Raw genomic sequence first — 22,270 nt, 5'->3', positions numbered from 1 at the left:
TTCATTTTTAATGTTTCATAACACACACTTATTTAAATTCAATTTAATGTCAATAGAAAGGTTATAGATGTAAATGCATATATTATAGGATATATTTTAATTTTCCAGAGTTGCAGGGGTACAAAAGCCAAAAAACAATTGTTGGAATTTTGAGAAAAAAAACAAAATAATAATAATAAACATAGGCTCTTTTATAAATAAACTTATTGTGGGTTTTACCGGTTCATATCCAAACAAAACCAATTATTATTCGTCTTTAACAAAATTATAAAAATTAAACTTTGAATTATTCTCTAACAAAAACATCCTATCATATCTGAATAAACCAGTTCTACACCAAAGTATGTGGCATGGAGTTCATTTTCTGTAGATCGTAGTATATATGTGGCATGGAGAACTCATGAAAAGAAAAAGGAAGAGAAAAATATCTAGTTTCTTTCCATTAGAATTGATCCCCATCAATTGTAGCAAACTCAGTCGTGATAGCAAATCAACAAAGTGTAAAGAAATTGCATTGTGCATGCTTTTCAATTAATTTAGTTTGCACATCACTTCCTCGTGATTGTTTTTCATGTTTTTGTTGTGATTTTGATGAAGTTGCTTTATATGGGGATCGATGATAAGAAGAAGAAGCAAGAAGGGAAGAAGGGAGGAGAGAGGGTTTCATTCTTTAAGTTGTTCTCCTTTGCTGATCCCAAGGATGTGGCGCTCACGGCTGTTGGTACGATTGCCGCCATGGCCAATGGATTCTCCAGCCCCCTCATGATCTTCATCTCTGGAGATCTTATAAACGCCTTCGGAGTTGCTAATAAGGACAATGTGGTTCACTTTGTATGCAAGGTTTGTGGACATCATTTAATTTGATTTCCAAGTATCAGATTTGGTTTTGCATTGAGGAATTTGTACTGCTGTTATTAGGCTTTGCTTTTCAGGTTAAACCATGCATTCACTGTGCCATTTTGATTTGATTGAATTAGATATGTGATAAGAAAGTATTTTAATTCTAAATTTAATATGTGATTGATTCAATGATTGCCTATTTGTTTTTTTCTTCTTGATATTGGTTTTGATATCCAACTATGAAGATTGGAAATAAATGACATGCATGTATAACTATTTAATTAGTTTCCGAATGATCATCATTCAAGTTTTTAAAAGTTCTTTATTAAATCTTCATTGATATTTCATCTGAATTACGCTGGTCTGATTTCATTGGTTCTGCCAAACATAAATAAATAAAATAATGAACAAGACATAAATGTTTATGGAAAAAGTTTAAAGTATACTTTCAATAATCATATTTGCTGATAATCACCTTTCATTTGGATTCCATTGCTGCTTGAGATTAATATTCATTGTTGCATAATAAAATTATTTTAAGAACTTTCAAATGACTCTTCCATTCAGGTAATTATCAAATATATCTATTTGGCTATTGGGTCTGGTGTAGCTTCATTCCTACATACGTGTGAAACTACTCTTTTTTTTCTCCTTTTTTATCTATGAAAAATTTCAATTCTTTGGTGGGGTTTTTTTTATGACTTTTAAACATTTAGCTTATAATTAGATGTGGATTAATTTCATGGGTTGGTATGTCTTATAGTTTCTACACTAGTTTTTAGGGTTCATTTCACTGGTGGCCACATAAGTTTCATAAGTATAACGCTATGGCCACAAAAGTTTTTTTGTAACATTATGGCCACAAAACTATTCTCCGGTTGCACTGATTGCCACAAATGTTTTTTTGTAACGTTGTGGCCACAAAACTATTCTCCCGATTGCACTGATGGCCACAAATGTGATGACGTGGCCACAAAAATATGATCTACGTAGGAAACCTTTGTTACCGCATCATTATAATGATGAAACATTTGTGGTCACAACGTTATAAAAAACATTTTGTGGTCATCAGTGTAATTGGAGAATAGTTTTGTGACCACAACGTTACAAAAAAAATATTTGTGGCCATAGCGTTATACTTATGAAATTTATGTGGCCACCAGTGAAATGAACCCCTAGTTCTTACATTGACAACATGAAAAATTTTCAACAACAATAATAAAAGCTAATAATCCCAACTATTTTGAGGTCTATTATATAAATTCTATATTTGCACATTGCTTTGTCAGAAACCAAAAAACTAAATAAACTAAGCTCAGACGTATCATAATGTAAAAGTTCTATCAAAAACTTTCTAGGTCCACCTCTTCATTTACAACCCTTCATATAAAAGCCTTCCCTTTTTAGATGGAAACATCTATCAGTTGTTTGAGAACATTAACATACCATCTTGAATGATTCTATATTAACTTATCAATGATGTGTGCTACTCTTAATTTATTTTGAATAAATTCATTCCTTAATTTGTTATTTATAATAATACTCGACATTCATTTCAATGTTCTCATCATAGTCACGCCTATTCTTTCAATATGTTGTTTTGCCAAAACCACTTAGTTCAATTGGTTAGAGGCATTAACATGGGTCCATCATGTATCATGTAGAGTGGTGATGGTTTGAATTTTTTGCTGGAGAAATTAACTCATGGGTGTTGTTGCCTAACTCACTCACCCATGATGTGAAGGCGGGTTTGAGACTATAACTTACGTGTAATAGAGATATTAACAACTGCTTATCGCCTTTGTTAAAAAAAATTCATTTTATTTTTTGCGTTGGAGTCAAATACATTATAGCTAGCTCGACAATCATTTTATAAAACTAGCCTTCCCATTTAAGAAGCAATCCTATGATCATATAAAACTCCAAAAGCTCTCTTCTATTTTACCCAACTCACGGTAATTCTAGCTATTTGTGACATTTTATGCAAGTTCCTAGTAATCTTCGATTATAGAGCCTAAATATCAAATGTTTTGCTTCTATTAACTTTAGTATCATTCATTTTAACTCCTCTTTCTTGCCCACTTGTTTTATTACTAAAATTATATTTCAGAAATTTTTTCTTTATCCTACTTAACTTAAAGCCCTTAACTTGTCAAGTATTTCTCAATATCTCTTACTTTAAATTGATATCTTCCTTATTTTTATTAACTAAAACTATATGATTGTCAACCATGTACTAAGAAATCTTATCTTAAATATGCATAATCCATTCAATGATAGGAATATAACTTTTATCATAAGTCCAATTGTTTATGTCATTATGGATATGATAGTAGAAAATTTCTTGCAAACACAAATTTTTTTAATTAAAATAAAAAATTGATATAAAAAAATGCGGTAAATACATTTCATACATTCTTTATTCTCCAACATTGTAACAAGATGTGGCTTACATTTTGAATTGGAATTTCATGATATTGCCTTTAGTGCTCTTGTAGATCCATTGATTTTGTCATTTTAAAAGGGGTTTTGTTAGTGGATGCTTCATGTTTAACCTGTTTTGTTTTCTTTTTAGTATAGATGTTTTTTATTCCGAAGATTAGCAGTTAGGATGCTAATAAAAATAAGGGCTTGTACAAACTTCAGTAGAGCAAGTGGCGGGTGGGGGTTCACATACACATGGGCACATAAGCGCTACTCACACTCCCAGATATATGCCCTCACTAGTGATTCAAACTTTCACCACTTATGAATAGTTTTAACGGGAACCTGGTTACTAATATATCATTTTCCCTTTGATATTTTTTTAATATAGATCTCTTGATTGTAGAGTTATTGTGTAGTTTTTTTAGTTTTTGTTGATTGAGAATTTATTATATTCTTTTCTTCATTTTTTGGTTGATAAATGGATTTTTTTCTTTTTAAAGTAAATATAATTTAATATAAAAAAACAAAAAATGTATCTTTTTTCTTTCTTTCTTTCTTTCTTCATCTTCTTTTTTTTTAAATTTTTCTTTAAGAAATGTGGGTATGCTACGGTATCTTTGACTGTTGACTTGAGAGGGGAATGAAACACCACTGCCCTATTGCAAAGGTGTTGTTAATATTTTCATGACTAACGTAAATTACTAATGTGTTTATCGGTGGAACAATTATTTGTAATGATTTTAATTGTTATTTAAAAGAAATTATTTGGTTTTTTTATTAGTGTTATAGTGTATAATAGATTCTAACAAGAGGTTGATGTTTGAAAAAATTAATCTAGAGTTCTCATGTTGGATGGTTACTGGAGAAATGCAAGCAACACGGATATGCGGTTTTACTTGAAAACTATACTGAGACAAGACATAGCATTCTTTGATAATGAAACAACAACGGGAGAAGTGATTGGAAGAATGTCGAGGGACACAATTCTTATTAAAGAAGCTATTGGTGAGAAGGTGATTCCTTGATTAAAGCTTAAAATATTTTTGCTTCATTTATATTTGAATGTCCTTGTTATGTTTGACATAATGTTGTAAAAAAAAACCAGTGGACATAAAATCCTATCATCTTACTCGTCATTTTTTTTTTCTTTCTTGATATTTTAGGTATGGGAAAGTTCATGCAACTTGTGACCACATTTTTTGGAGGCTTCATAATAGCATTTATAAGAGGATGATATCTTTCACTTGTCTTGATGTCTTTTGTTCCTCTTAAGAGCCGTTTCATTCATGGTAATAACATATTACCACATAATAAGATTACTATGGTAATATGAGTGGGAATGTTATATGATTGGGAATATTGTGTAATTTGATATAACCATGTTTAGTTAGAAACTCTTATTACCGGGAATAGTTCATGCCGTGTGGGGTTGTCATGGTAATCAATTTGCTAAAATATAAAAAGTTATAAGATTACCACAGCAATCCAAGATAGACACCAAATTTGGTGGTAATAGGATTACCAACCTTCTTGGTAATATTTATAAGTTGGTAATGTGATATTACCATCCAGATTACCACCGGTGCAATGCCAAACATGGTAATATTTTCAGATTACCACATAACATGTGGCAATCTTTCTACATTACCGGGAACCAAACGACCCCTTATTGTAATATCTGGTGGTATCATTTCAATAATTACATCAAGATTGTCAACCACGGGGCAAAATGCATATGTTGATGTGGGAAATGTTGTTGAACAAACAATTGGAGCAATGAGAACAATAAGTTCAAGCCTTTGTGTATGTTTCATCAATGGTTTAATTATGATGGCACTGACATAGATCTGATACCCATATGCACGCATTGATCACATATATATTGCAGCATGCCCTATTTTTAACCAACACTCACATTGCGATATGGAAAGATTCGATGGACAACTTACCAATTTCATTGTGCATCAAGGACTTGATATATGCAAACTCGCATGCTTATTCATTTCATTATTATAAGCAATTTCAGGCCATGTATGTACGTGTTTTCAGTTAAGTCGTCTGATCATTATGAAATTGACGAGGCCAGTCCTAGTTATTGTTGTTCGTAAGCATTTCGTTCTCTCCCATGAGACCTCAACTTTAGTTAATGCATCTGGGAGTTATTTTCAAATGCTTAACATGCGCATGCTGATTTCTTCTTGTGTATTCTAATTTTCAAAAACAAAACTTCAGCTTTTATCTTTATTTTCTCCTATCAATTTTAAGTCAAATTTCTTATTCTATTTCAGACTTCTAGTTCAAAAGGCTCCTTTTTAGGTTTTTCAAGATTTTCTTTTTTACCTACTATTTCCATCTGATTAAAGTTCAGATTTGTAATTATATTTGCAATTATAAGTGCTGATGTTATGATGTTGAATTTTTGTCATGAGTTGTATTAGAAATATGTTTTTAGTGCATTAAAACATGCTGGAGTTTAAACCTTTCTGCATATTTGGTGATCAATATTTTGATCATGTCTCTTCTTTGTAGTTATGGATCAACAAAGTGTGGCCTAAGGTAACATCAAGCTTTGCTTCTTAAAGAGTACAAGCTGTCCAAGACAGGAGGGATACATTGCACACAGCATCTCCAGGGATGATCCTCACAGATTTACTTCTAAGGTAATTATAGATTAATGGTAGTTTTCCTTTCAAACTTCCCCAGGGATGAACCATCTGCACCCCGTTCTTTTAATGCAGTTTGTTTTTAAAATAAAATTGGTTTTAGTTAATTTTTGTAAAAAATATGTTTTAATTTATATTAGGTTTGCCCTCATCCAATCCCAACAAACTCACCAAACTTGATTTTCTTTTGTTGAGCTAGCCCTACCGGTCGTGCTTGATTACCGCTATCTTCCCTATTTGATTCGTGATCTTGATTCTATAGGTAACTAAGAACTGTGAAATCCTCTTCTCTCTTCTCTTGTAAGTCTTCCTAGCGTGGGTAGTGAGGTCAACTAGTCTCTATCCAGTGTCGTGATTGTGAGGAGTTTCTAGGTAAGTCTATTGCTGGATCTTCTGATTTTGGTGTACTGATTCCTGTAAGCCGCTTTGTAGTCTTGAAACATATTCTTATCTTGTTGATCATCTTATTCCTTAATATGCTTGTTTCTACTCAAATTGAGTCATGCTTTTATGATCCCCTGTATTTATTTGGCCATGATTAGTACAGTTAAGATAAACTTGCTTGGGTTGCATGCATGGTGTAGTGAATACATGCAAGCATTACTTATTTATTTATTTATTTATTTATTTTGAGTATCTTAACTAGTTGATTTGCCAGCATGTGGTGTAAGTCTCGGTTTCATTTTTTCTTTATTAATCATTAATTTCAGAGAGGCTAAGTTAATGCCATTGTAATTACTTTAAGTTGCATAGTGATGTTTTATTAGATATGTATGCCATTATGATAGTATGGACTTGATGGCAGTGGGGAATTGGACTTTTAATCAAGCCAAAGTTTTCATTTTTATGGTGTTAGCAATCCCAACATTTCACTTTTGATGGTTGTGTGTGTTGTGTATATATGTTTGTGTTGTGTGCATATATATGGATGCTGTTGTATATATATATATATATGTGTGTGTGTGTGTAATATCCTTTAGGAGTTAATTAGTAATGTTTTAGTAGATTAATTATCTTCTTGTTGCACTTTGTTGTTTGGGTTAGGAGGTGCAGTGTTTTAATTGAGGTCTTATTTTTTATCCAATAATATTTATTACCTGATCTTTATGAGAATAGGTTCATACTATTTATGTATCTCTTCCCTAATAGTGTGTCTGTATGTTATGCTTGAAATCCAAGAATCCTAGATGACTAGTAAAGTTAGGATTACTGAACTGATTTTATATCTATATGTTGTTTTGTGGAGAGTTGAGTGGGAATGAATTTGGATTTTTGGAAATTTAGCGAATATCAGGTAAGTATCCCACATATAAATCTGATTATATATGTATACTCTAGTTTTTGAATATCTGGAATTTTTGAGAAGAGTACTGTTTTTATTTATTTGTATTTTAAATCATTTATTTATTATTATTTTCGGAATTATTTTGAAATTAATTTAAATATCACGTTAATGATATGATATTTTGGTTTAGATTTATCTAAAAGGTTTATTATTTATTTAAAAATCTGGATCATTTAATTCCTCAATTTTAATTCATTTATTTAAATTCAAATTGTTTAACCTTTGAATTTCAAATATTATATTTAAAATCTGAATTTTTATTTCATTTCATCAAATCCAGGTTATTTAATATTTTTTTGAATTTCAGCTATTTATTTGATTTATGATTAATTAATTTATTTAAATTTATATTATTTATTTTCTGAATTTCAGGTATTTTATTTTATTTTGTGATTGTTGAATATTATTATTGTTATTATCTGTTCATGTTTGGATTCCATTAACTAGTTTATTTTGATATGATAAAAATGGGATCACGTTATTGTAAATTTCGTGTAATTTGCCCGATTAGTTTATTGTTTTGTAAACAGAAAGTTTTTTGACATAAAAACAAGTTCCCAATTAACTATGCAATAACCCTGTCATTGGGGGTTAAACACTGACCATGTCGACACGTATTTTGTTTTAGAAACTATAATTTCCCACCGCTTGCCGTTGGTGAAGAATAATGGCCTTTGATAATTTTGCGCTCAGGTCACCTAGGGTTAAAATATGACTTCTGATAAATTTTGCCTCTAGTTACCGAGGTTTAATATATGAATTTTGCGATTTTGTTTTGGCAATAGTTGTTTGGGAGATCTATATGCGCAGTTTTTTACATCTGTGTTTACATGAAATAAATTTGTTTTTGTTGATGTTGCAATTTGATAAATTATGATTTTGCATAAGTGATCCTTATATTTTTAGGTGGGTACTTATTGGGCTGTCAAGCTCATAAATATTGTTGATTATTTTTTCAGATCAAGAGTAGGGTTGAGTGGCGGATAGCTTAGCGGGGATCTGATAATGGGCGTATAAATGAATTAGCATGTGCGTACATGGAGAAGCACGATGCAAGGGTATTTTGATAATTTGGCGGGTGGCAAGATTTTACGGTTCGACAGGGTCTATTTGATGGGAAATGGGTCAAGGAACAAAAATCATACTTTGTGTCGCACAAACTCGTGACTCATACCAAAATTTGGCCAAATTCCATCATTTAGGTCTCGAAAACCCTAATTTTGCCTTTTTGGTAATAATTGATTTTGTTATATCTTAGGCTAGAAATCTCTGATTTGTGAGCCGTTTGTGGCAATAGTCTTTATTTTTTTAAGCCTTTTATTTCTTGCTGATATTTTCGAATTTACCATTTTTAGTATATTTTCGAATTATCTCCATTTTAGGTTTATTTTCATATTTTTTTAGTTCGCCTATTTATTGTAAGTCTACGGGTAAGAGTATTGTGATCATTATTTTTTCATTGAGTAATAAGATTTTAATCTTCCCAATTCCTGGTTATCTTTAATCAATAGGTCTTGAATATACCGCTGCATTAGTTTGGTACCAGAGCCGAATCGATCATGCCACCGCGAGGTCGAGGTGCGATCACCATACGCAAAGGCTGGAGGAGATCTATGATCGTGATGACGATGCTAGATTTGAGCAGCAAGTTGGCCGCCTCTTAGACTGTCAGATGGAGTGGATGATAGAAGAGTTGACTGAACGGTTTACCCAAATGATGGGTAACGTCAATCAAGGGCTTGTTTCTGAATGTGGGAGCGATGACACCATTGAGGAAGACAATGGCTACTTTGCTGACATTGCCCTGGCAGGGCGACGAGGAGGGCAAGATCATGGGGGTGACATTCGACACTACCGCTATGAAGATAGGCATTGGGAATTTGGTATACGGGTTGATATTCCAGAATTCCATGGTGGACTATAAGTGGAGGAGTTTCTTGACTGGCTGACCATTGTCGAAGAGGTCGTGGAGTTCAAAGGGGTCTCAAATGATAGAAAAGTGGCGCTAGTGGCAACGTGGCTGTGTGGGCGGGCAACCGCATGGTGGCAACAACTGAAGCTCAACCATAGCAGGTTGGGGAAGGACAAGATCAACTCTTGGGAGAAGATGAAGAAACACATTCGCTCCAATCTCTTACCCCGCAATTACCAGCGCATGATTTTTAGTCAATTGCATAATCTACGCCAAGGAACTCACACCATGGAGGAGTACACTACGGAGTTCTATTAGTTGCTGTCTCAGAATGAAGTTTAAGAATCAACAAATCAGTTGGTGGCAAGGTACATTGGCGGCTTGCGAACCCAGATCCAGAAGACTGCCAACCTGTTCGACCCAATCTCCATCTCGGCGGCCCATTAGCAAGCTTTGATTATTGAGCGGCAATAGTGGCGTTCAGTCCCATTAAGTTCTGGGAGCCACGTGGAGGAGATTGTATAATTTCCTCTACTATGAGTGGGCTGGCCCGAGAAGGAGTTACTGCTGATCATTCCACAATAACTAGCATGACCAGGGGAACCAATAGCACTATTTAGTGTTTCAGTTGTGGAGAAAAGGGGCAACTCCAAGAGGATTGCAAGAAGGCAGGAAAGAGAGTTATGCTTGCCGAGGAAGAAGAGGATACGAGGAAAATTATTCTACCTGTATTTGACGAAGATCTCCTTGATGAGGAGATTGCTGAGGACGACGTTGGTACAACCTTGGTCGTACGAAGATCCTGCTTGACACCCGATGCCATACAAACTAGCATGGCTCAAGCAGGGTGGCGAGCTTATGGTTAGCAAGCATGCATTGATTGCCTTCTCGGTTGGCCCAAAGTATAGAGATGAAGTGTTGTGTGACGTTGTACCTATGGATGCTTACCATTTATTATTGGGCAGGCATTGGCAATATAATCGGAAGGTGACACACGATGGCCGCGCCAACTCTTATAGCTTTATCTACAGTGGTGTAAAGATAGTGTTAGTGCCCAACAAGGCAGTGGAAGTATCAACCGCCACCAACACTAACCTCCTATCCTATGCTCCATTCGGGAGAGAGTTACAGGATTCAAGCACTGTTTTTGTCTTACTCGGGAAGATAATCACCGAAGTCTTGGAGACTCCAGAAATTCTGGAAATCATTCATCCTTTACTTGATGAGTTCCAAGAAGTCTTCCCTGAAGATTTAGCAGGGGGGCTTCCATCCCTACGGGATATACAACATTAGATAGAGCGCCAGCCTGGCTCTGTCTTACCACACCGACCAAACTACTGGATGAGTCCGAGGGAGCATGAACAACTAAGGCATCAAGTAGAAGAACTGTTGGTGAAAGGACATATCCATGAGAGTATGAGCCCATGCACGGCCCCCGCCTTATTGACACTAAAGAAAGATGGTACTTGCCGCATGTGTGTGGACAGTCGGCCATCAACAAAATCACTATCAGGTATTGATTCCCTATTCCTCAATTGGATGATCTGCTTGACCAGATTAGCGGGGCTACGGTGTTCACACGTACAAGTGGAAAATAGCTTTCAAGATACGTGAAGGGTTGTACGAGTGGATGGTGATGCCTTTCTGGCTTTCCAATATCCCTAACAAATTCATGAGGGTCATGAACCAACTCCTGCATCCATTCATTGGCAAATTTGTGGTCATGTATTTTGATGGCATCCTCATTTATAACCCTAATGAGAAGATGCATCTTGTACATGTTCGAGATGTCCTCACCACTCTTAAGTTCCAACAGTTCTATGCGGCAAAGAAAAAGTGTGTTTTCTTCACACCCAAGGTATTGTTTAAGGGTTATGTTGTTTCATTGGCAGTTATACAAGTAGACGAGGCCAAAATTAAGGTGATACAAGATTGGGCGACTCCAACAACTATCACCGATGTGCAAAGCTTCCACGGCCTTGTATCAATCTATCGACAGTTCATCGCTCACTTTAGTAGCATCATGGTACTGTTGACTGAGTGCATGAAGGGTAACAAATTTACATAGATCGCTGAAGCTGATGTTACTTTTCCGGTTGATAAAGGAACGCTTGACCACTGCCCCTGTCTTGGCATTTCCTGATTTCACCCACCCATTTTGAGTTGTACACAGATGCGTTGGACGTGGGCATTGGGGGTGTCCTAAGCCAGCAAGGACTGCCTGTTGCAATTTTTCAGTGAGAAGATGTTTAGAGCACAATTGTACTACAGCACCTACGACGTCAAATTCTATGTTGTGGTGCAGGCCATTAAGCGATGGAGGCATTATTTGATTCATCGGGAGTTCATCTTGTACACAGATCAGACCTCCCTATGGCATATATATTAACAAGATAAGGTGTCATCCCTCCATGGACGATGGGTGAACTTTCTGGATGAGTTTACCTTTGTCGTGAAGCACAAAGCAGGGGTCTCTAACCATGTGGTGGATGGACTCATTAGGTGAAGCAACCTTCTAGTCATACTATAAGTCAAGTTACCTGGTTTTGACTCTTTTCATGATTTGTTTGTGACTGACCCATATTTTTCAGAGATCCTCCTAGATGTACAGGCTGCAAAACAAATAGATTTCCTACTCCAGTATGGTTTCTTGTTCCTGGAAAACCAACTCTGTGTTCCAGATTACAGTTTAAGAGTGCAAATAATCAGCGAGTTGCACAATGAAGGCCATGTGGGGAGAGATAGAACGCTCCAGTTGATTCAGTCTTCCTACTTCTGGCCTGACATGCGTAAGGATATTGAAAAGATTGTTCAATGATGTCGAATATGCCATATCTCCAAAGGAGGCACAACCAATGCTGGCCTCTATATGCCATTGGCAGTACCTTCTCAGCCATAGACGGACATCAGTATGGATTTTGTGCTAGGCCTGTCGTGTACTCAACGTGGTAATGACTCTATCTTTGTGGTGGTAGACCATATTTCCAAGATGGTGCACTTCATTCCCTGCAGGAAAACGACGGATGCTGTAAATGTGGCCCAGCAATTCTTTCGTGATATCTACCATCTCCACGGCCTACCATCCTCAATTGTCTCCGATCGAGATATGCGGTTTCTTAGCCACTTTTGGCGAAGTGTGTGGAAGATGGTGAACACCCGACTCAACCTTAGCAGTGCCTATCACCCTCAAATAGTAGACAAACTGAAGTCGTTAACTGCTCACTCGGTAACTTCCTTCATTGTCTTGTAGGGGATCATCCTAAAGGGTTGAATGTGAAATTACGTCAGGCAGAATTTACTTACAACCATGCTACAAACAGAAGTATAGGGTTCAGTCCATTTCAAGTGGTGTACGTGGAAATTCCTCATGGATCCCTCGACTTGATTCCTCTACTGATGAAGACTCGGATCCACGGGAAAGTGGCTGACTTTGTAATGAGCTTACTAAACATTCACAAGACCCTTCTCGACATGTTGAACGTCTCCAACACACGTTACAAGCAACATACCGACCAGCGGTGCTGCCATGTTGAGTTCGAGGTTGGAGACTTTGTATGGGCTGTGTTGTCCAAGGAGCGTTTTCCAGCTGGGGAGTACAACAAAATTATAGCCAAGAAAATTGGGCCCGTAGAGATCATTGAGAAGATCAATCCCAATGCATACCGACTTCAGCTCTCGAGCCACATCCGGACGGCTGATGTCTTCAATGTCAAGCACTTGATACCCTATTACGGTGACTCCTCCAATGATGACAATTTGAGGGTGAATTCTTTCCATCTTGTGGAGAATGATAATAGGCGTATAGACGAATTAGCATGTGCATACAAGGAGAAGCACAATGCAAGGATATTTCGGTAATTTGCCGGGCGGCGGGATTTTATGGTTCGATCGGGTCAATTTGATGGGAAACGGGTCAAGGAACAAAAGTCATGATTTTTTGTCCCACAAACTCGAGTCTCATACCAAAATTTGGCCAAATTCCATCGTTTAGACCTTGAAACCCCTAATTTTGTCGTTCTTGGTAATAATTGATTTTGTTATATCTTAGGCTAGAAATCTCTTATTTGTGAGTCGTTTGTGGTAAGTCTTTATTTTTTAAACCTTTATTTCTTGCTGATATTTGAGAATTTACCATTTTTGGTATATTTTCAAATTATCTCCTTTTTTAGGGTTATTTTCATATTTTTAGTTCACCTATTTATTGTAAGCCTACGGGTAAGAGTAAAACAGTTTTGTGATCATTATTTTTCCATTGAGCAATAAAATTTTACTCTTCCCAACTCCTGGCTATCTTTGATCAACAAATGTTGGATATACTGCTGCATCAGGATCGTTGGGCCATCGCCAATTTAATTAGCATGTAATAAGTCCAGTTTGTTGTGGGCAAAAGTTTTATTTGATTAAACTTGTATTGATTGTGCAAAACACTTAGTTTGTTTCTTTTAGTGTTGAACTCTGTTCTTTTTTCCAGTTTTTGCTTCTCTGTTAGATTTTGTGATTTTGAGAATAGGTTTTGAGTCCTTGCATGCCTACTAGATCTCGGCTTGGTTCTTGTGTGGCCGTTTGTCAGCGTACTGGGCCTGGTAAGCTCGGTTCGAGGAGTAACAAATTTAGTGGTATCAAAGTGTTCTCAATTAATCATGATCCTAGTAAATCTGATAGACCTTCTGATTTAGACTGCTAGGGTGACTTTTGTGTTAACTATGCATTCTTGGAAATTATATAAACTTTTAGAGTTTTGTCTAATTTTGATTGGGTTTACCTCGTAGAATGGCACCCTGTAGAGCTGCCAGTAGGAGTATTAGAGATTTGTTTGGGCGGGCATCAACTTCCGTGGATGCCCCCACTGAAGGAGGGGCTGGAAGGGTGGATAGAGAAGAAGCTATGATGGAGCTGGTCCGAGAAATGGTAGGGATGGTGCGTGACCAGAGACAGCAACAAGCCGCAGCACCATCCCCACCACCGTCACCTTCTCCTACTCCGCCTATTCCCTAGGAGCCTAAAGAGAAGACTATTATGGAATTCAAAAGATCTGGTCCGCTACTATTTGAGGGCACTACCAATCCTAATGAAGTGGAAGTTTGGGTAGAAGATATGGAGAAAATTTTTGTGGTGATGAAGTGCAATGAAGAGGAAAAGCTTAGGTTCAGAGTGTACATGCTTAAGGGCCCAACAAACCACTGGTACAGGGGAGAACTGCGCATTCGTCAGGGACAGGAGTTCGAATCTTGGGAGGAACTGATGGAAGCCCTTTTCTGTAAATACTTCACCAGAGACAAGATGGTGCTGTTTGACAGAAAATATATTGATTTAACTCTAGGAAGCATAACTGTTGATGAGTATGAGATGGAGTTTGACAGGCTTTCTAGGTATGCTCCAAAGTTGGTTAATGATGATCTAAGCAGGGCCCGTCATTTTGAGGGAGGCTTACAGGCACATATCTGGAGGGGTATAGCCACTTTACACCTAACTAGCTATGCAGAGATGGTAGGGCGCTAAGTCATTGGACACTGTTTGGGATGACACTAGGGATCAAAGCAGAAGATTTCAGAAGAAGAGAGATAGAAGTTTTGACAACCAGGGAAATCATAAGTCTGGGAATAGAAGAAGGTCTATGTTTGATGCAGGTCAGGGTAAGTCTCAAACAGTGAGTGAGCCGCCAGGTCAGAGATCTCGAGGATTGCCACCTGCTTATTTCCGTTTTGGCTAGAAGAAATACCCTACTTGTGGAGGTGTGCATGACCCTAAGGATTGCAGGCATGCTACAGAGGCATGTTATTCTAGAGCACCATATTGCTGATTGTCCTTAGCTACAGTCTTTAGGGGCACATAGATCATTCACTGTTCAAAATTCTAGACATGTACCAGCACCTAAATCTCAGGGTTTTGTGGGTCAGCATACAGGGAATGAGATGGTCATTGAGCAACCATCATCCTTAACTCAGCAAAAGGCAGGAAGGCCAAAGACACAAGGACGTGTTAATGCATTGACTCAGGAGGATGCACACGCATTAAATGCAGTGGTGTCAGGTATATTATCAGTTTATTCAGCATATGCATGTCTTATTTGATTCTAGAGCAACACATTCATTTATCTCGTCTGCTTTTATTCGAAAGCATATTTTGCATGTTACTACTTTTGAGTATGATTTGTGTGTTGCCACCCCTTTAGAAGTTGATGTTGTTCTTAGTAGAGCTTGTGAGAACTATCCCATTATTGTTGCCGGTCATGAGTTGCTAGCTCGCCTTCATGTTATGAGTATGACTGACTATGATGTTATTTTGGGAATGGATTTTTTGTCTAAATTTCATGCCGTAGTTGATTGTTATGCAAAAAGAGTAGTTTTTAAAATCCCTAGAGAAGCAGAATTCATCTCTCAGGGAAATGAGTCTGTGTCACTGCCTCGTGTGATTTCCTCTTTACAAGCTAAAAAATTACTCTTGAGTGGGTGCTCGGGATTTCTTACAACATTGGTGGAAGTTAAAGTAAAAGGGCCAGTGTTATAGGATATTCAGGTGGTCAGAGAGTTTCCTAATGTTTTCCCTAAAGATCTTCCTAGCTTGCCACCAGACAGAGAAGTTGAATTTGCTATTGATTTGGTTCTGTGAACAAGCCACATATCTAAGGCTCCTTACAGGATGGCACCTACAGAACTTAAGGAGTTAAAGAAGCAACTTGAGGAACTGCTTGGGAAGGGATTTATTCACCCTAGTGTTTCTCTGTGTGGTGCTACAATTTTATTCGTGAAAAAGAAGGATAGCAGTTTACGATTATGCATTGACTACTGAGAGTTGAATAAGGTAACAATAAAGAATCGATATCTACTGCCTCGGATCAATGACCTTTTTGATCAATTGCAGGGTTCTCAGGTGTTTTCAAAAATTGATCTCAGGTCAAGATATCACCAGCTGAAGATCAAGGCAGGGGATATGTCAAAGTCTACATTTCGGACTCATTATGGCCATGATGAGTTTCTTGTAATGCCTTTCAAGTTGACGAAGGCCGGGCAATTTTTATGGATTTGATGAAAAGACTTTCAAACCTTTCTTGGATAGGTTCATAGTGGTGTTTATTGATGATATTCTGGTCTATTCAAAGAGTCTAGAAGATCATGAAGAGCATTTGAGGATTGTGCTAGGCATCTTGAGAGAGAAGAAACTGTTTGCAAAATTCTCTAAGTGTGAGTTCTGGTTAGACAGGGTAGCTTTCCTTGGTTATGTGATAACTAAAGATGGGAATTCTGTTGTTCCAAAGAAGATAGAGGCTGTTATTGAGTAGAAGAGGCCTACTAGTATGACAGAGATTCACAGTTTTCTAGGACTAGCCGATTATTATAGATGGTTTGTGGAAGGAATTTCAGTGTTGACGACACCGTTAACTAAACTCACTAGGAAAGGAGCAAGTTTTCAGTTGTCAGATCAATGTGAACAAAATTTCCAAGAGTTGAAACACCTATTGGTATCTGTACTTATTGTCACACTTCCATCTCCTGGTGAAGGGTTTACCATTTATAGCGATGCTTGTAAAACTGGTCTTGGGTGTGTATTGATGCAGAATTGTCATGTGGTGGCTTATGCTTCTAGACAGTTGAAGCTGTTTGAGGTGAACTATCCCACTCATGACCTAAAGTTAGCTGCTGTGATTTTTTGCTTTGAGAATTTGGAGGCATTACTTATATGGAGAGGCTTGTGAAGTATTCACAAATCACAAGAGCCTTAAATATATTTTTACTCAGAAGAAGTTGAATATGAGACAAAGGAGATGGTTGGAGTTATTGAAGGATTATGATCTGACTATCAACTATCATCCTAGGAAGGCAAATGTGGTGGCTGATGCACTTAGTAGGAAGTGTTTTGGCGGTGTGGCTACGCTGATTACTTCCCAAAGGTCAATCCTTAGGATATGAGGAGGATGGAGCTATAGATGATCCTTCAGGGGGGCAAGCGGTTCTTTGGTAAATTTAGTGGTGCGGCATATGCTTTTGGAGAGAATTAAAGCAGCATAAGTAGAAGACAACTATTTGCAGAAAATTCGGTAAGAGATAGAAACTAGCACTCAAGTTCAGTTCATGATCCACCTGGATGGTTCAATGAAGTTTGGAGATCGGATTTGTGTTCCAAATAACACAGAGTTAAAGAAGGAATTCTTGGAAGAAGCTCACTACACCAGTTATTCGGTTTGTCCTGGCAGAACTAAAATGTACAAGGATCTGAAGATTTCTTTCTGGTGGAATAAAATGAAGTGGGAGATTGCTCAGTTTGTGGCTTAGTGTTTAATCTGTCAGTAGGTTAAGTCGGGGCATTAGAGACCAGCTGGACTTCTTCAACCACTTCCGATTCCTGAGTGAAAGTGGGAGAATAATGCAAAGGATTTTGTGTCGAGATTTCCTAGAACCAACAAGAGTACTGATAGTGTGTGGGTAGTGGTTGACAGATTAACAAAGTCTACACATTTCTTAGTTGTGAAGACTGCATGTCTTTGGTGAAGCTAGCAGAGTTATACATTGATCAGATCGTAAGGCTTCATAGTGTCCCGATTCATGGCACACTTATGTTAAAGTTTACATAAGGCTTTGGGAACCAAGTTGACTTTCAGCACAGCCTGTCACCCACAAATAGATGGGCAGCCTGAGAGGATAATTCAGATTCTGGAGGATATGCTGCAGGCTTGTATGCTTGACTTTGGGGGTTGTTGGGATCGACACTTGCCATTGATAGTGTTTTCTTATAATAATAGTTATCAGGCAAGTATTCAGATGGCTCCATATGAGGCATTGTATGGCAGGAGATGTAGGTTGCCTATTTGTTGGGATGATGTGGGAGAACGTAAATTGTTAGGGCCAGAGATTGTACAATTGACAGTGGAGAAAGTTCGTCTAATCAGAGATCATCTACGAACAGCTCAGAGCAGGTAGAAAAGTTATGCAGATAATAGGAGAAAAAGCTTGGAGTTTCAGGTGGGTGATCATGTGTTCTTAAGAGTAGCTCCCACTAAAGGAGTTATTCTTTTTGGTGTGAGAGGGAAGCTCAGACCTCGATTTATTGGTTCGTTTAAGATCTTGGAACGCATTGGTGAGGTGGCATATCGGCTTGCATTACCACCTTCACTGTCTCGGGTTTATGATGTGTTCCATGTTTCTATGCTGAAGAAGTTCATTCTAAATCCTGAGCATGTGATACAATTCTCTGACTTTGAGCTTAGCAATGATTTGACGTATGAGGAGCGACCTATAAAGATCATTAATTTCAAGGCACAAATCTTAAGGAGAAGAACTATTCTTTATGTTAAAATTCAGTGGAGTAATCATTTAGAGTGTGAAGTAACTTGGGAGCTGGAGTCTGAGATAAAAGAGAGATATCCGTATATTTTTTATACCTCAGGTAAGAGTTTAGAGGACTAAACCCTTTAAAAGAAGGAGGAGTTTGTGGACCTCGTTCTTTTAATGCATTGGATTTAGTTAAAATTTTTTTCAATATATGTTTTAATTTAGATTAGGTTTGCCCTTATCCTATCCCAACAAACTCACCAAACTTGTTTTTTTTTTGTTGAGCCAACCCTACCTGTCGTGCTAGATTACCGTTATCTTCCCTATTTGATTCGTGATCTTGATTCTATAGGTAACTAAGAACTGAGAAATCATCTTCTCTCTTCTCTTGTAAGCCTTCTTAGTGTGGGTAGTGAGGTAGAGTGGTCTCCATCATGTGCCGTGATTGTGAGGAGTTACTATGAAAGTCAATTGTTGGATCTTCTGATTTTGGTGTACTGATTCCTGTAAGCCGCTTGGTAGTCTTGAAACATATTCTTATCTTGTTGATCATCTTATTCCTTAATATGCTTGTTTCTGCTCAAATTGAGTCATGCTTTTATGATCTCCCATTTTTATTTGGCCATGATTAGTACAGTTAAGATAAACTTGGTTGGGTTGCATGCACGGTGTAGTGAATACATGCAAGCATTACTTCTCCATGTTTCAAATATATTTAAAATCTTAATTTTTAATTCATTTCATCAAATACATGTTATATAATATTTTTTTTTGAATTTCAGATATTTATTTGATATATGATTAATTTATTTATTTAAAATTATATTATTTATTTTCTGAATTTTAGGTATTTTATTTAATTTTTGATTATTGAATATTATTATTTTTATTATCTGTTCATGTTTGGATTCCATTAACTGGTTTATTTTGATATGATAAAAATGGGATCACGTTACTGTAAATTTCTTGTAATTTGCCCGATTAGTTTATTGTTTTGTGAACAGGAAGGATTTTGACATAGAAACTAGTTCCCAATTAACTATGCAATAACCCGGTCACTGGGGGTTAAAAGCTGACCATGTCGACACGTATTTTATTCTAGAAACTATAGTTTCCCACGGCTTGCCGTCGGTGAAGAATAATGGCCTTTGATAATTTTCGGCTAGGGTCACTGAGGGTAAAAATATGACTTCTAATAAATTTTATCTCAGATCACCGAGGGTAAATATATGAATTTTTTGATTTTGTTTGCCAATAGTTGTTTGGGGGACCTATATGTGCAGTTTTTTACATCTATGGTTAAATGACATAAATTTGTTTTGTTGATGTTGCAATTTGATAAATTATGATTTTGCATAAGTGATCCTAATATTTTTAGAGGGTTCTTACTGGGTTGTCAAGCTCATAAATATTGTTGATATTCTTTTCAAATCAGGAGTAGGGGCGAGTGGCGGATAGCTTAGAGGGGATCGTTGGGCCATCGCCAATTTAATTAGCATGTAATAAGTCCAGTTTGTTGTGGGCATAGGTTTTATTTGATTAAACTTGTATTAATTGTGCAAAACACTTAGTTTGTTTCTTTTAGTGTTAAACTCTGTTCTTGTTTCTAGTTTTCTCTTCTCTATTAGATTTTGTGATTTTGAGAATAGTTTTTGAGGCCTTGCATGCCTGCTGGGTCTCGGCTTGGTTGATGTATGGCCATTTGTCAGCGCACTGGGTCTGGCGAGCTAAGTTCGGGGCGTGACAAACCAGGTAAAAGTCTGAGTGTTGCATGGAATTTAAACTAGTTGCCTAACCTTTAAATTCCAGTGGTTTAGTGGGTCAACCTTGAGAAACAAGCAAATGTTTAACATAATCTGTGAACTACCAGGAAACTGTGGCAAGAACATTTGTACCAAGGATGAAAGTTCTTAAAGGATGTGGAAAAGAAGTAAATTACTTAACACCTCCACGGATATTGCTTGCTTTGGTCACAACATGGAAGATGGTTTGATGATCAGGTATAAGTTTCTCTTAAATTTGCACATAAAAAATAATCCTGCTAATGACTCGATACATTTCGGAAAATCATTCAACTTTTTTCAATATTTTTGGTTGAGCATTGTATGATGCAGAGGCTGCAGGATCCACAACTGGCTGAAAACCGAGTGCATTTCTCCTTCACTGATGCCATGGAGATGTATGCAACAGCGAACACCTGGGTCTTTGTTTTCTCTCTATTAGTTGTCCAGTTCTATAGTAACTATTGAATTCCATAGCTATAATGTCCAGTTCTAGCGTGGCTTTTCCAAGCACATAAAATCATAAGACAAGTCTGATCACCAAGAACTGGCAACATCCATTGTCTCTCGAGCATATGATTTCTAGGATGAAAGAATGGCAAGACAAGGCCTTCTTAGTTTCACATGGAAACCTGATCATGTAAATTTTCCATTAGGGGTTTTGTTTTTGGGAATACGATTCATTTATCATATTGATTGGTTGGCCCTCATTTAAAATGTTTAGTGATGGAATCTCACATGTAAGGTTAGAGATTTTAAGGTATGTAAAAGAATTTAAAAAAGAAGAAGGAAAAGTTTACAAGTTAAGCTATAAGTTTGTTGCTGAAAGTTTGATAATTGAAGTTTCGTGATGTAAACTCACATTGATTTTTTTTTCTTTTTTGTTATAAAATAAAACATAACAAAGAAAAAAATTAAAAAATTAACCTATTGAAAGTTTTTAAATACCAAAATCACTCAAATATAACCGTCTTTTATTCTATAAAAAATATTTAAAAAAAATAATTTTAAGCGAGAAACTATCTAGTTTAAATTTATAAGTCAGATTTAAAAATAATTCCTTTTGAATTAAAAAATTTTCTCCAAATAATAATGGAAACTTTTGAAACTCCACATTGGTATTCATTTTAATCATATTAAAAGTTAATAAAATAACAAAATCTATCTCTACTAGATAAATTTTCAAATACCAGTTTCCAAGATGGAAACGAGATTCTTGCTATATTTGGGCCTTAGTTCAATTTGTCTTATTTAATTTATTAATTTATGATATATTTTATATTTCTATTAGATGATATGACAAGACAAACAGGGCCTGATAAACACACTTAGAGGCACAATCTTATTACAATCTCACATAGAGAACTAGACCAATCTTATTATTATGTAGAGAACTACTTCCACCTACTATCAGCCACATAACATTGTCCTCTACTATTTCCTAACATTCCACAGAACATCATCCTCTGGCATGAGTGGCAAACTGGCACGCTTCCAGGCTTCACCTTGAGCACCTAGAAAGCCAAGTGCTTCGGGTTCCACTTAGATGTGTCAAAATGGCATACAGCTATAGCCTCCACGTTCGTCCCATCATTCCCCTCCAACACCATCATATATGCCTTGGTCTTCCCTGTTGTGTGGCAATAAAACACTGCGTATGGGTATGGCAGCGAGTGGCATGCCATGACTAGTTGATCTCTGTCCAACGCACGCACACTAAGCGAAGCAACATTGTAGGTCTTTTTCACTTCAAAATCACCACTCTTCTCCTTTATTGTTGTTGAGCTTGCTTGCACATCTCTCGTTCCCAAACTCATCATGCTAAACTCCACCATGGATTCCAATGACGTAGCACAAAACTTACTCTCCCCATCCAAAGTTGGCTCCTCACACTCTACGAGCGTCTTCTTTATGTCAGAAGTGGTAACGGATGCTGGCTTGACCTGAATATGGGTTAGGATCTCAAGCAACTTGTTTGATGAGAACGAGATGGTGTTTGCCTGTGAACGAGATATTAAAGGTGAACCAGAGGTCAT

At 36.8% G+C, this 22,270-nt stretch overlaps 2 protein-coding genes and 1 pseudogene across 2 annotated transcripts; 2 read left to right on the top strand and 1 right to left on the bottom strand.

Moving 5' to 3' along the window:
- The first annotated feature begins 10,003 nt into the window (after window positions 1–10,003).
- Window positions 10,004–10,480, top strand: LOC120271874. Its single transcript, XM_039278555.1, has one exon. It carries the CDS (start codon window positions 10,004–10,006, stop codon window positions 10,478–10,480), a length of 477 nt encoding a protein of 158 aa, XP_039134489.1.
- Window positions 10,481–14,203: 3,723 nt separating this feature from the next.
- On the top strand, window positions 14,204–16,466 carry LOC120271845. Its single transcript, XM_039278527.1, has 6 exons — window positions 14,204–14,674; window positions 15,070–15,217; window positions 15,360–15,595; window positions 15,704–15,787; window positions 16,049–16,194; window positions 16,244–16,466. The coding sequence occupies exons 1-6, from the start codon at window positions 14,204–14,206 to the stop codon at window positions 16,464–16,466; spliced, it is 1,308 nt and encodes a 435-aa protein (XP_039134461.1).
- A 5,202-nt stretch (window positions 16,467–21,668) lies between these two features.
- On the bottom strand, window positions 21,669–22,270 carry LOC120271834 (annotated as a pseudogene).

The sequence above is a fragment of the Dioscorea cayenensis genome, chromosome 2 (genome assembly GCF_009730915.1).
Source record: "Dioscorea cayenensis subsp. rotundata cultivar TDr96_F1 chromosome 2, TDr96_F1_v2_PseudoChromosome.rev07_lg8_w22 25.fasta, whole genome shotgun sequence".
In the NCBI taxonomy this organism is placed as follows: Eukaryota; Viridiplantae; Streptophyta; class Magnoliopsida; order Dioscoreales; family Dioscoreaceae; genus Dioscorea; species Dioscorea cayenensis.
Note: the sequence above shows the minus strand (reverse complement) of the source record. Positions and strands in the feature narration are given on the sequence as shown.